Source organism: Lepus europaeus, chromosome 9 (assembly GCF_033115175.1).
Source record: "Lepus europaeus isolate LE1 chromosome 9, mLepTim1.pri, whole genome shotgun sequence".
Lineage (NCBI taxonomy): Eukaryota > Metazoa > Chordata > Mammalia > Lagomorpha > Leporidae > Lepus > Lepus europaeus.
In genome coordinates, this window is record NC_084835.1 from 95,039,169 (window position 1) to 95,054,514 (window position 15,346).

Here is a 15,346-nt window from a genome sequence, read left to right on the forward strand (position 1 = left end):
CTTCAGAAGCAGGAAACTGAAGTTCAAGCCGAGTGGTTTACTATCTAGATGATAGAAGAAATGAATCGGAGCCCTAGAGCCTGACTCCTGGGGATGTGGTCACTAGGCTAGGGCTCCTCCCAAGAGGGTCACAGGCTCATAGGGTGGCTGCTACAGCAGACACACTTAAATGTCGCTCACTTGTGTGCTCCCAGGGCTAATTTTCTGCTCAGCAGGAGCAAGCAGTCCATGGCTAAGGGCCGTGCCTGGTGAGGTTGCTGAAGGAGACCGCTGACATTCGCTGGCTGCTGCAGGAGTTCCCTGTACACGCACGGCCATGGTCGAGACCCGCACTCTCCACCTCTTTCCCTCTGGATATAGCCTGGCCCGTGGGGGAATGTGGAAAAGAAACGAGGCAATGGATCATAGGAAGGGAGGAAGGCAGAAGCAGAGAGGGAAGCCATGTGCGTGGAAGGGAAGTCTGGCCACGCCCACCCTCTGAGGGCCCTCTGTGGAATCACAGCACGTCAGAGCTGCAAGGGCCCGGGGAAGCCCCTGGTTCTGTGGTTTTTCAATCCTGCTTACAGCCACAGACCTTCCTGCTTAATTGGAAGGCTACTTGGCACCTCACTAGAGAGGCCAGGCCAAAGTAGACCCATCTGAGAGGGAGTGGGGTGCCCGTCTGCTCCCCGATTCATAGCCCTGGGAGGTTTCTCAGGGATTGGGACTTCCCATGGCTCCACACAATGCAAATCAGACCTCTCACTTCCCAGTCAAGAAACCCAAGGCCAGGGCAGCTCAGTTAGGTGAGGTGTCTGTCAAAGCTTGAGAGAGCCCCCGTCAAGCCTGCGCTGGCCCAGCCCCACCTCTCTGCAGCATTCACTCCCATGTTTATGGACACACGCGCCCCCTCCCCACCCCAGGTGAACTGGCTTTTCTGAAAATGATGGGCCATTTCCACGCAGCCAAAGGCCTACAGCTCAAGCCAGCCTCTGGCTGCCCAGGCCCCTTCTGCTCCACCACTGCCCACATGCAGGACCCAGGGCAGGTGCCTCGGCCAGGAGAGGGACCGGCTGCACTTGCAGCAAGGGCAAAGCCCAGACGAGGGCTTGTGGCACCCCCACCACCTTCCCAGGCTTCCCAAGGACCAGGAAGAGCTGGCCCCCAGACAACGGGCCTAGGGAGGAGAAGCATGGGGTCAGCTCAGCCAGCCGCTCCTACCGTTCCTTTCTCGAACTTGTTGGTGCGGTTCTCCGACTTGCCAAGGTAGCGCTCCCCGGTGTCCCCCAGGTCTCCGTAGATGGTGATGTAGACCCTGGCATCCGTCCCTGCCCCGGGAATGTTCCCTGTGAAGATCTGCACCGAGTACAGCACAACTGGGCAGGCAGGTGGACAGACGGACGAGGAAAAGAAAGGAAGACAGCACATTAGTTTGGGCCCAGTGGTTGGAGGGTGGTGTGAAGCTCAGGTCCCAGTTAACACCTCCCCTCATTCGATCTGTTACGCACACCTGGCTGCAATGCACGGGGGTCCTCCAGCAGGAGTTTTGCCCATCTGGGCTGGATACAGAAACTCAAAATATGGAGGCTTTCCTGACCCCTCCTCCCACTATCCACCTATATAGCATGTAGGGAGAAAGGTCCGGGAACGCCCTGGAAGGTGACCACATTGTGGTCACTCAATCCACCTGCCATGACACTCTAACCATATACAAGGGGGGACTTCGAAAAGTTCACGGAAAATGAAATTAAAAGAGATGTTTATTTTAGTGTTAAAAAAAAAAAACCTGTGAAATCCATCCATTTATAACACACCTTTTCCATGACATTTTTGAGGTCACTGCCACCCTTTCCATCTTTGAGGGCCCCTGGGAAGGACTCACTACACACTGGTACAACAAATATTAAAACTGATCAGGGAAAATAAAAACCAACGGTGCCTTGTTTTTGTTTTGCTGCTGTGGGCTCACCAAGGAAGAACAAAGTATCCCCTTTCCCAACTCTTCCCAGCACCCGAGGAGTGGCAAGTCTTGTGCTTTTATGAAGCTAAGAATGCTTGGTCCCCTCTCCGTGCTCTTCCGTCCTAAGAGACTTTGAGTTTCATGCCAAGAAAGAGGGGACTCAGGTGGATTATTGCCGAGGAAAAGAAATGGAATCTAAGATTGGAGGTGAAGGGTGGAGGTGGCCACGTGGAAGGAAGCTTACTCTCCCTCCTCCTGGGAGGCAGAGACCCCCAACCTGTACCTAGAAACCCAACAGGGAGATGGCTGGGGGCATATATGGGGACTTGAAGCGTGAAGGAGGCCTCAAGGGTGGAAGAGGAGGTCCCTTGACAACACCAGGGTTCATGCTGGGGTGTTTCTGGTCATCGCAAGAAATGACACATGTGTGTTGGCTGAGAGTCAGCAGCAGCTTGGCACCATGTGGCAAAGGAGTGCTCACCCTATAGTAGGGGCCAGACCTCTCCCATGAGCCTCAGGATTCTTCCAAGATCCTAGAAAGAGAGGCTCCCTTCCCTGCAGTGCCCGAGATGGACTTTCGCACCAACCCTTGCAAGTGGGCTCAGAAGGTACTGTGAGCTGCTCATGCCCATGGCCATGGCCGTGGCACACACTCGCACCCACATGATGGACCGTGTTTTCTTATTTTCCTTGGACTCTGCAGAATCATTGCCTCCTGCTCGCCTTCTGCCTCTCTGGGTGCTCCCCGAGTAGCTTCATTCGCAGCCTTCTGCCCACCCCTTGGACCAAGGTCTCCCAGTTCCATCTGTGGCCCTCAGCGCTCATCTTGCACACTCTGGGTATGGACCTCTTGAGTTCCTTGAGTCTGTAGTCACCTCCTGTGCTTTTTTTTAATGTTTATTTATTTATTTATTTATTTATTTTTTAAATTTTTGACAGGCAGAGTGGACAGTGAGAGAGAGAGACAGAGAGAAAGGTCTTCCTTTTTGCCGTTGGTTCACCCTCCAATGGCTGCCGTGGTAGGCGCGCTGCGGCCGGCACACCGCGCTGATCCGATGGCAGGAGCCAGGTGCTTCTCCTGGTCTCCCATGGGGTGCAAGGCCCAAGCACTTGGGCCATCCTCCACTGCACTCCCTGGCCACAGCAGAGAGCTGGCCTGGAAGAGGGGCAACCGGGACAGGATCGGTGCCCCGACCGGGACTAGAACCTGGTGTGCCGGCGCCGCAAGGCAGAGGATTAGCCTATTGAGCCGTGGCGCCGGCCTATTTATTTATTATTTTTGACAGGCAGAGTGGACAGTGAGAGAGAGAGAGACAAAGAGAAAGGTCTTTCTTTGCCGTTGGTTCACCCTCCAATGGCTGCCGCTGCCAGCGCGCTGTGGCTGGTACACTGCGCTAATCCGATGGCAGGAGCCAGGTGCTTATCCTGGTCTCCCATGGTGTGCAGGGCCCAAGCACCTGGGCCATCCTCCACTGCACTCCCTGGCCACAGCAGAGAGCTGCCCTGGAAGAGGGGCAACCGGGACAGAATCTGGTGCCCCGACCAGGACTAGAACCCGGTGTGCCGGCGCCGCTAACCTCCTGTGCTTTTGATCCTGGTTCATAGGGGACAGCTCCCCCGGGACTAGTCGCCAAATCACAGAGGCACACATCCAAGCCCAAACTCCACTCTCCCTGTCTTGCAGCCCCACCCGACCCCTACTCTGGAAGCTCCTAGGTGCGCTGTGACAACTGAGGGTTAGGAGCTTGCCCTACCCCACCCCACTCAGCCCAGGGCAGAATCCCATCCACACTTTGTATGCTTAGAAGAGTTGGCATTGCCCAAGCCTGTTGGCCCAACACAGACACGAAGTCACATTAGAGATCCCATCAGGGGCCAGCATTGTGGCTTAGTGGGTAAGGCCACTGCCTGCAGTTCTGGCATCCCATATGGGTGCAGGTTCGAGTCCTGGCTGCTCCTCTTCCGATCCAACTCTCTGCTACGGCCTGGGAAAGCAGTAGGAGATGGCCCAAGTTCTTGGGCCCCTGCACCCACGTGGGAGACCCAGAAGAAGCTCCTGGCTCCTGGCTTTGGATCGGCACAGCTCTGACCGTTGTGCCAGCTGGGGAGTGAACCAGCAAATGAAAGACCTCTCTCTCTCTCTGCCTCTCCTTCTCTCCCTGTGTAATTCTGACTTTCAAATAAATATATAAATCTTTAAAAAAAAAAAAAAAACAGAGATCTTGTCACAGAGTAGAAACAACAGTCAACAGTCCCCCAACCACCTGGGCATGGCTGTGAAACAATCACAGTGGAGTGGACCTGTGGGAACACCTTTCCCAGGAGTCCTTGGCCCAGAGCGGACACTGTCACCGGAGGCTGTGATGCCTGTGGCCTTTCTACTGCCCCCTCCCACCCTGTGGGGGTTACGGAAAGGGACTGAGCTCCTGGCTGCGGGGCAAGGCAGCTCTGCAGTGAATCTAGCTATTTCTGGATCACCTCCCTCCCCGTCCCACCCAGGCACACAGCTCGTCAGCGGAAAGACGTTTTCCTAGAAACATCCCCCAGCTCAGAGGGCCCTGTGGCTTGTGCTGCACACCCAAGAGCCCGACAGTGCCACTGGGGCCCAAGGGAACGATCCCTCTGCCCCAGATTTCACTGCAAGGAAATTCGGGGGAAAGGGATAAGAGAAGGGAACGAGGTGCTATGGAGACCAAACTCCCTCCTATTTCTACGTAAGCGGCAAGTCAGATTACAAGAAAATTAGTGATAGCTGTTTTACTTCTGCTGATTGAAACAAAGAGGGTGTGTGGGGAGGAACAGTTTGTGTTTTGATCATTTTATCAGCGTGGTGGGCAAAAAGATCTGTTCTCTTGGCTTCAGGTGAGAATCTTGGGTTTTACTAGAACCTTGGGTCTCACTCCAATTTTTCCAAGAAGGCAACACAGCAAACCCAAGCTGGATCTCCAGGCTCTGGAAGCTTCTCTGACCACATAGACTGCCCAGTAAAATGCTGATGGTATTCTTCTGTTCATCATCAGTGGTAAAAGCCCCATTATTTTTTTGCAAGTGAATTTTATTTTGAAATTGTTAAGGTTATTCAGAGCTGAACGGCCAGTGAATAACGTGATACTTACACAACAATGGCACTACTGGTCAAAGCACAGGCATGACATGTCCACGTGTGTGTGTGTGCGCCTCCTCTCACCTCTCCACCCCCCCCCCATACAAAGTAGAAAGAGGAGAATGTGTGTGTGTGTGTGTGTGCCTCTTCTCACCTCCCCACTCCTCCACACACACAATGCAGAAAAAGAGGAGAACTGAAGGTTGACGGCTGGGCACTGAGGTACCCACCTGGCAAGCAAAATGCAACAAGCACTCAGTACACTATTCAGAGGTAGGGAGAGAGCCAGGTTCTGGTAGAGGAAGCAGAGTAAGTTGGTGGTTGGGTCTGGGAAAATCCTGCAGAGAAAACCACACCCATAAGGAATGGACAAAGGTCACTGGCCCATACAGAAAACAAAGCCATGACCTTGGACACTCTTGGACACACAACCACTGTGAACAAGTGCACCATAGCTCCGGTTACATATTAAGCAACAATTAATTCATTTCTTACTTGGGATAGCTAGGCCCAGCAAGAGCAGAGCAAAGACACACAGATTGGCAGCCAAATAGGCAAAGCAGGGAGAAAAAAAAGACTGGCATGGATGGCGTATCAGTGTCAGGCCAGGAGGAGACTCAGGCATAAACCTGGGAGTGAGACAGGTAAGACCTTGAGGATGAGCTCTGCCTTTGACTAGCTGGGTGAAGCTGGGCAGGGTGTGGAACCTTTGTCAGCCTCAGTTGCCTTGTTAGCAGAATGGACATAACAACAGACCCTCCTCTGAGAAAAGGCCATGATCTGGAGCTGCTGCTGGTGGCAAGGGAGACCCGTCCCCCCCTCACTTACTGTCCAGAGGCTCCTCCACTTCCTTGTAGACTTGCCTTAAGGACCCATCTTTCATGTATTTCTCAGTGAAGATGTCGTAAGGGACCAGTTCGCGAATGGTCTTCTTGTCGTCTTCGGAGGTGGCAAGCCATCGGTCACATGGGAAAGTCAAGGTCTCTGTACCCTGGGGTGAGGAGGAAAGGTGACAGCCCACACTGTGGCAGCTGCTAGCCTTAGTGCTGCATCGTGGGGCCCCACTGACAATACAGAAGCCACAGGGGAGGCCCTATGGCCCGGCCCCAATTGCAGCAAAGCCTGTTGAAAGATGCCCACAACCACATCAGAGGTTGGCTCTTGAAAGCTGCGGTTCCGAGGGTCATTTAAAAATAGGTATCTGAACCCCATTCTGGAGGCACAGGTTCCATGGGTAAGGAGAGAAGGCTCTGTGCTTTGAAACTGCTCTCCACCATTCACACCCACGCTCATCATTGAGCGCTGGCTCCCTGATTTAGAATGGTGTGGCTTCAGAATGTCTTGCAAGTTGTTTGGGTGGACTTTCTTCTGTGATTTGAGCTGCTCAAGTAGCAAGACAGGCAAGCTGGCCACTCACCAACAGCAGAGCACAGACACGGCTGCCCAGACCCCCCTCCTGGACCACTAAGGTTCTAGAAGAGTCTGCCTTGGGCCTGTGTTAGTCCTGCACTGAGAGAACTGGGTGCTCATAGCTCAGCAAAGCTGAAGTCGTCCGTGAGGGACCCGCCTGAGTCTCTGACACAGGGCAAAGCAGCAGCCGGGCCGACCAAACACTCACGTCTTTATCGGGGAGGAGCCGGCGGATGTCCACGTGGGAGCAGTGCCACCCAGGATTCATGCCTGTATTATCATGGCCAATCCGAATCTTCTCGATGATTTCTCCCACATCTTCTAACTTTGGAAAGGAGAAGAGGCACCCGATGTTGGCCAGAGGGTCCGGGTGAGCCCCACCGCAACCCCTTGAACTTCGAGGGCCACTTTCTCCCAGCATGTCTCTAGGGCCAGCCAGGCCAGTCTCCACTCGCCACTGCACATTCCACGCTCATGCCTCACTTCCCTGCTCCTCCTTAAAACCAGAAGACGAGCTTGGTTCCTGCCTTCACAGGCTGACCCTATTCAAGTCTCCTGGTTCCCAGGAGTGCCTCTCTTTCCAGCCACTCCTTTTCAAGATTGATTGATTGATTGATTGATTGATTTGAAAGAGCTACACAGAGAGAGGACGAGAGGCAGAGAGAGAGAGAGAGGTCTTCCATCTGCTGGCTCACTCCCCAACTGACCGCAATGGCCAGAGCTGGTTCATTCGCCAAATGGCCACAACAGCGGGGCTGGGACAGGCCAAAGTCAGAAGCCAGGAACTCTATCCAGGTGTCCTTTGTGGGTGGCAGTGGCCCAAGCACCTGAGCCACCTTCTTCTGCCTTTCCAGGGACATCAGCAGGAAGCTGGATCAGAGGGGCCGGTGCCGTGGCTCACTTGGTTAATCCTCCGCCTGTGGTGCTGGCATCCCATATGGGCGGGGTTCTGGTCCCTGATGCTCCTCTTCCAGTCCAGGTCTCTGCTGTGGCCCGGGAAGGCAGTGGAGGATGGCCCAAGTGCTTGGGCCCTGCACCCACATGGGAGACCAGGAGGAAGCACCTGGCTCCTGGCTTCGGATTGGCGCAGCGCACTGGCTGTAGGCCATTTGGGGGGTGAACCAATGGAAGGAAGACCTTTCTCTCTGTCTCTCTCACTGTTTAACTCTGCCTGTCAAATACAAAAAAAAAAGTAGAGCAGCTGAGACTCAGATATGGGATGCTGGTGTTGCAGGTGGCAGCTTAATCTGCTGTACCACAGCACTGGCCCCTGGTGCTGAATCTTTACAGTGGAGTATATGGAAGTCCCATTTGGTGGGAAAGTGAGCCCCTGGACTGTGAATTGGGAGCTGCAATCTCATCTCCTTCCTGCAGGAGCCTGGTGGTAGGGGTACAGTCAGGGTCTATGGGTCTCCTGACCCCTTGGGAGCCCTGTAAGGAGGCAAGGTGTCCACTCAGCTCGGCACACACCAGTCAGTTCCTTGCCCAAGCTGCTCTCTATCACTCAGCAGCCCTCGCTCAAGCGCCCCAGGAGCCCCCTCCCAGGTCTCATGTGTCACAATGCAAAATGATGCTGGATATAGCGATCTATACCCTGTCTTGTTCCCCAGAGAATCTGAGCTGGTAACAGCATAAGAAATGGATGAGGAAGTCAGGGCAAAGGGAAAAGAAGTGGCAAGGAAACACCATGATACCTGATGCCCTGGCTCATGTTCGGTCCATGGAGTTCGTACCCTGAAGTTTGGGATGCCAGCTAGGGGCATGGGGGCTGGTGTCTACAGACTTGAGTTTCCCGGCAGCTCCTCTAAGGAACTGGCTCCATCAAGCTCTCTGTGGCCACAAAGAGGTGGCAGAGTCAGCTCCGGTGTGAATGAAGAGATCTTGAGCAGTGAATGGCGTGTGACTGAGTCATTCACCAAAGTCGAAGCTTCCATGACGACAGACACAAGGAACCTTTGAATGAACTGGGGCAGCCTCCAACCACTGGTTGCCTCCCTCCCCACCTGTATTCTTCTCAGTTCCAGCCCTGGCTCTGCCACCACTCCCTGTGATACCAGAAAGGTACTGGCCCCTGGGCTCATGTATAAATGGGGGAGATTAGGATATTCCTCAGCTGAAGGCAGGGGCATAGACAGGATCACCCCTTAAGGTCACTTTTAGATCTAACATCATGGACATGGTTCTTTTTGTCAACTGTTCTCTAGTTCTTAGCAACTGGGTGGGTGCCACACTGCCGCTGCCTCGGTGAGTTAACAAGGCTGCTACAGCCACAGTTACCCTGCAGCACTACCCAGCCTCCCCCGCCCCACATCAGAGACATGGGAGCCCATGTCCATAATGGCCCTTTGAGGGTCCTGCAAGCCCCCAAGGGCTCTGAATCATTAAACAGAGATTTGTGATCTGAGGTTGACTTTGGTATCCCAAGACACTCCCAACAAGGCTGTGTTCTTCCACATACAGGGCAGCACAGGTGCATGCATGCCAGGCGTGGCCTGCAGGAGCTTCAGCTGAGGCCTGGCTGCCTGGCAGGGTCAGGGATCGAGCCCCTGCCTCTCCCTCTCCTCCTTCCCTGGCCGATCTCTTCAAGGGTCCGGATGCCTGAGCCTCTGGCTGCAAGGACACTAATGAAATCACACATTGGCACGCCCAGGTGGCCACCTCAGCCCTGAGCCCATAAGGTATTGAGGGACCATGGGTCACATATGGCAGGCCTCAGGGACAGGCTCAGAGGGTGTCAGAAGGGACCCTGGAGTTCTGGGAGATCCCTGTGCTGCTGTTTTATAGCACGTTGAGCAAGTTACTTAGTTGTCCCAGGCTCTGCTTCCTCATCTGTAGATGGGCTGATTACACGACCCCATCTTGGTAACATTATGTGGTTTGATGAGTCGGTTCATAACAAGTGCTTAGGGCAGGGCTGGCACATGGGACATGCTCAACAATTCATAGCTTTTACTGTTCTTTTCCTGGCCAACCTCTCTGTCTTGGGATGGGGCCAGAGACAGGAAGAAGCCTGCTCATGAGTTAGTGGCTGAGCCAGAGACAGAACCAAGAGTTAGGGACTCATAACCCAATGCTCTACCTCTCACATGAAGACAGATCAGAAAACAGAAGTGATGAGACGGGGACACGAGCAGGCAGGGAGACAGAGGCCAGCTCCCTACCTACCCCCAAGCTCTTCTACTTCCTTCAATACCCACATATATTTGAGAAGAAAAAAAAATAGCAACAAATTACTGGCAAGCCACAGCTGCCTACTAGAGGGAGTTCATTGAGAACGCTCCCCGGAAGTCACGCTGAGGTGTAATCACAGCCCTGCCACGGGCCTGGCATGCTGCGTGACTCACCGACATCTTGGGGTGATGAGATGCTAGCTTCATGTGAACGATGAATCACCCTTGAATCTTCCTTGCTGGAAGACTCAACACAAGTGACAGAGCTTCCCACAAAAGCTGGCAGCTTCCAGAGGGTGCAGAGGGAGGAGGGTCCCTGGGGACGCAGGCTTATGAAGGAAGGAGGAGCTGTTCTGGACCCTCTATCCCACCAGAAAATAAGGGGCACCTCTCCAAAGGCCCCCCTGACCTGGCAAGGCCAGGCTACTCAAGGCTCCTGGTTCTCCTCCTCTGAGGTCTCCTGCATGTCCCTTTAAGCCCTGCTTCCACCCTGTCCTCTCTCCACTCACTTCAGGCTCCTCCTGTGCCCTCTGGCTGAAGCCCAAAGCCCACCTGTGCGTATTTCTACCTTTGGGCCAATGGCCTTGCTGTTCCCCTTGCTAGGAACACCTTTCCTCCTTGCCCTGCTCATGCCCACTCTCAGGTCCAGGTCAAAGCTGTCTTAGAGAGAACATCCTCCCTGCTCTAGGCACCTGTAGCAAGTTCAGTCACTGCAGTATATCCATCTACTGTGACGTTGACCCATCTCAGTGTTCCTGCACTGTAGTGGCTAACTAGGGCAGGACTAGCCACTGCAGCAACAACCCAGTACAGCACTGGTCTCCTGAGTGGCTGCTGGATGCAGGATTAATCTACTATAGTGGCTAACTAGGGCAGTGCAAGCCACTGCAATGGTTAACTAAAGCTGTAGTCCACTGCAGTTTCTAACTCATGCAGTGCTAGTCTACTAGTGGTTAACTAGTCAGTCACCAGTGCTTGTCTACTGCAATGGCTAACTAGGGTTGTGCTAAGCCAATGCAGTGCCTAATCAGGGCTGTGCTAGCCCACTGCAGTGCTAACCAGGGCTGTGCCGGCCCACTGCAGTGCTAACCAGGGCTGTGCTAGTCCACTACAGTGCCTAACTAGGGTTGTGCTAGCCCACTGCAGTGCTAACCAGGGCTGTGCTAGCCCACTGCAGTGCCTAACTAGGGTTGTGCTAGCCCACTGCAGTGCTAAACAGTGCTGTGCTAGCCCACTGCAGTGCTAACCAGGGCTGTGATAGCCCACTGCAGGGGCTAACCAGGGCTGTGCTAGCCCACTGCAGTGCTAACCAGGAATGTGCTAGCCCACTGCAGTGCCTAACCAGGGCTGTGCTAGCCCACTGCAGTGCTAACCAGGACTGTGCTAGCCCACTGCAGTGGCTAACCAGGCCTGTGCTAGCCCACTGCAGGGCCTAATCAGTGCAGTGTTGGCTGACTACTGCTCAGAGCACGTATTACAGGGTCAGTCTTTCTGGGTTTCAATCTGACCTCTACTACATTCTACCCATGCATTCTAGGTTAAGGTACTAATTTCTCTATGCCTTAGCTTCCCCCTCTTTGCACAGGGCTCCTAACAGAGCAGGGTTGATGGAAGGTTAAGTGAGCAAATACAGATAAATCCCTGGGACAGTGCCTTCTGACCCACAGGGTCGGTTATGTTGTTGATCACCAGACTCTCACATCAGCCTGGTGCGGAGGCCTGGGGTCCCCAGCTAGATAGCAAGCCCCTTATAGGCAGAGGCTGGACCCTCTCCTTCCCTTGTGTCTCCTGCCCAGCCTAGCACACATCTGGGTGCACAGGGCAGGCACAATGAGTGTGCACAGAACTGAGTTGTATAGGACATCAAGCTACCATGAATTCCATCCATACTAAACAGCAAACAGCAAAATCCCCATTGCCCAGACCTGACGCAGTCACGGGCCATCCAGGCTGTTCTCCTATACCAGATAGTTTGGTCATGGCTTGAGCGCTGAGCAGGAGGCCCTATCCCCACATAATCACTGGGGGTGAGGTCCCCAGCTGCCCCAGCACCAGGCAGTCTGAAAGCCGTGCTCAACTCGTGGACTGTGTCTGCTGTTGGAAGCCCTCGTGCCCTGTTGTTGTCAGGCCTCTAGCTCCGCCAGGCCCTGCGCACTCATCACCGCCTTTGCTCCTCACCAGGCAAGCGTCACCAGCCTCTTGTGGGTTAGATGTCTCGGGGCTAGAGAGGTTGGATGAGCTGCCCATCTTTCATCAAGAGCAGCCCATCCAGGCGAAGGGTGCGTGTCCTGCCCTCGGTTCAGGCACCCATCGCTATCTCGGGCAGCCCGCTGAGCCCCGGTACCTCCACGATGAAGCGGGAGGCGGACTTCCTCTCAAAGAACAGCTTCTGCTCCCTCTTGTTGGTGCACAGGAACTTCTGCTGGGTGCACACAGCGTCACAGCCATAGATGACGATGAAGATGTTGGCGTCTGTGCCGGCAGCGAAGACATCACTGGTGTACAGCGTGATCTCGTAGGGGACAACTGGGGGTGGCGGCCAGAGAAGAATCACAGTGAGGTCAGCTTCTTCTTCACCAGGACCACCCGCCTGGGCCTTTTCACTGGAGAACTGCTGTCCAGAGACCTGGACCTTCATGTGGTTGCCTGGCAACCATGGTGGAGGGGGGCTGACATGTCCAGGGGCCATGGGAAGCCCCTGTCCCCTCAGAGGGTCTCTGAGCCTTGCACACCACAGAGCTAGTGCAGCATACCAGTTGAAAGCGCAGACTTTCAAATTCAACAAGCCTCACCTCAAATCCCAGCTCTAAGCTGAGTCTCAAAGAGACCTAGGCAAGGTACAGGTGTGCCTCAGTTTCCATTATCTGTAAAGCACCCTCAACATGCTGCTTAGCTGAAGACACCCCAGGGACACTCGCCAATCAGGGGAGCGTGTCCACGGCGGTGAGAATTCTTTCTCTTCTCTCTCCATCCTCCGCTGTCAGTCCCTCACTTGCTCCAGTGCCCCCTCCATCCCCACCACGTCTCACCTGGCCCCTCATTCAGGTTCCCTCACTTTACAGAAGTCTATGGGGAAGGGGACAGCACAGGTGAGGGATGCCCCATGTGGACTCAGTCCCAGCAGGAGCACTATGTGTCCCAGGGAGCTTCCTGGAGGATGGCCACCAACATGAGCAGCGAGCAACATCTCTCTGGGCATGGGATACAAATCCTTTGCTTCAGAAACCCTTGGGGTGCTTGTTAAAGATTCCCAGCTCCTGCTCAGAGCCTCTGGGGTGGGCCTACCTCACACTTCACATTCAAGTTCAAGATCATAGTTGAAAACAACATAACACCAACTTTGAGGTTCACTAGCAGACTATGAGATAAGTTCAGTGTGTGGGCACCAGATTCCAGAAAAATCGATAGAATTGGATAGAATCAAAGAGAAAATATCACTGGACCTCACACACAATGAGGTCAATTTTCTTGTGACATTTGCTGTATGTGTAGACAAACGTATATACTCCCTTCTGGGTCACAGTGAAGGAAAAAGTTAAAAACCCAGAGAAATTGTTTAAGTGTAAATCTACATTTTGTCGTGATCCTGACCCCTGGAAGGAGTCACTTGAGAAATTTCCTTCTTCCCAGTGACGAGGAACTGGCCTTTCGTTTGTTATCAGGGACGCTGTGCTGTAGGGCTACAGTCGTGATGCCTGGTAGTAACAGGTACCACTTAGCGAGCACTGGCTACATGCTGCACTCTGTACTAAGCACTCTACAGTACTGATCTCCTTTAATCCTCAGTGACTCAATAGACTATTGTACCCATTTTGCAGAGGAGAAAGGCAAGGCTCAGTGAGCTGCAGTAACTTTCCCAAGGTCATACAGTAGAACTCAAACTTGAACCCAGGTTTATCTGACCTCAAATCCTATGTTATCAACCTCTAGGAGTGAACTGGAGGCGAGTACTGCTCCCCACCCACAAGCCTCTGAGAGGGGTGGTCCTGAGAATGACCACCAGCCCCCCCAAGATCTGAAAAGACTCTTACTCAGTGTTGAAGAGAGACACAGACCCAACCCAGTCAGGCCCTCATGCAAGGACAGAGGCACCCTCTCTGCAGTGGCCTGTCCCTTCCTCCGAGAGCTCATTGGCTTCTTCCCCGCTTAAGGTTAGGGAGACCTTGAGCAAAAAACCCTACGACAGGATTTGGGCTGTCCTGAGACCAGCCAGAAGCAGGAGAAGCCCTGAAAACTTCTGAGTGGGAACAGCCCGTCCTGTGGCCCTCACTGCCCCAAGCCTTGGCTCCTGGTTTCTAGTTCTGCCTCTGCCACTGGGTAGCTGTGGGTCCTTGGGCAGAGAGCTACCTTTCTCTGGGCCTTGGTTTCCACACCTACAAAATGAAGGGACCTCTGGTTTTCCATTTGTTTAACCATGTTGGAATCCTTATAAACACTTTTATCAAAAGCTGTTCAGAGGGGCCGGCACTGTGGCGCAGCAGTTTAACCCTGGCCTGAAGTGCCAGCATCCCATTATGAGCACTGGTTCTAGTCCCGGCTGCTCCACTTCTGATCTAGCTCTCTGCTATGGCCTGGGAAAGCAGTAGAAGGTGGCCCAAGTTCTAGGGCCCCTGCACCCACGTGGGAGACCTGGAAGAAGCTCCTGGCTCCTGGCTTCAGATCAGCAAAGCTCCGGCCATTGCAGCCAATTGTGGAGTGAACCAACAGATGGAAGACCTTTCTCTCTCTCTCTCTCTCTCTCTCTCTCTCTCTCTCTTTCTCTCCTCTCTCTGTATAACTATTTCAAATAAATAAATAAATCTCTAAAAAACTGTTCAGAAAGAGAAGAGCTGTTAAGACGCCATTTGGGACAGCTGAGTCCCATATCTGAGGGCTGGGTTCAAGTCTTGGCTGTGCTTCTGATTCCAGCTTCCTGCTAATGTGCACCTGGGCGGCAGCAAGTGATAGTCCAAGTACTTGGGTCCCTGCCACCCATGTGAGAGACCTGGATTGAGTACCTGCCTCCTAGCTTGGCCTGGCCCAACCCTTCGGGAAGTGAACCAGCAGATGGGAATCTCTATCCGTGTCTCCTTCTGCCTTTCAAATATATACATATTTGATTACTAAAACAGAGGATCTGCTCTGGAAGTCACAGTGCAGGGCTGCCCCACCCCCTTCAGCCTACCAGCTGCCCTGAGACACCACCGCTGCCCACCATGGTTCTTTGGAGAATAGGCAGAAGCCCACAGTGCCAGCCAGCTGGCACGATTCTCACCTTCAGAGCCGCCATGCACTGTGCCCTGTGCTGTGCCCGCCTGCTGCCTCCCCCAGGCCTACTGTCAGTTCAGACTGTCCTGGCAGCCCTTCCCAGTTGCTCACGTCCTGCACCGTGGCACACTCCCACTGGTCCCTGAGCGGCCCCCTTGGTTCCTTCACTGTGGTTTCACATGCCCTGGGCAGGCTCAACGAGCTGCTGAATTGAGGCTCCAGGGTTTTTTCTGGGTCCCTGACAAGGTGGCTGGGCTCTGTCTCTGCCATCCCGGGACTGAAGCTACCTGGCTTTGAACCTCTGGGACCACCACCACCAGGGAAGCAGGTCCCCAGCGGCAGACCCTCCTCCTCCTCTCGCTGCTCCCACCTTGGGAGGGCGCAGTCCAGTCCATTCTGAACACTTTGTTTTCGAATGGGCATCTGATTCAGAGGGCGAAGGGGTTGGTTTTATAGCAGGCAGGGACTGGATACACT

General features: G+C 53.9%; 1 protein-coding gene across 3 annotated transcripts in view; it reads right to left on the reverse strand.

Annotated features, from left to right (window-relative positions):
• Positions 1-15,346, reverse strand: part of LOXHD1 (lipoxygenase homology PLAT domains 1) — a 172,735-nt gene that overhangs the window by 42,741 nt on the left and 114,648 nt on the right. For all 3 annotated transcript variants that reach the window (XM_062200274.1, XM_062200273.1, XM_062200272.1), the window contains 4 exons: positions 11,967-12,148; positions 6,661-6,777; positions 5,871-6,033; positions 1,201-1,355 (listed from right to left, as the gene is read on the reverse strand). In XM_062200274.1, coding sequence (XP_062056258.1) covers positions 1,201-1,355; positions 5,871-6,033; positions 6,661-6,777; positions 11,967-12,148 — 617 coding nt within the window. The remainder of the gene's footprint in view (positions 1-1,200; positions 1,356-5,870; positions 6,034-6,660; positions 6,778-11,966; positions 12,149-15,346) is intronic.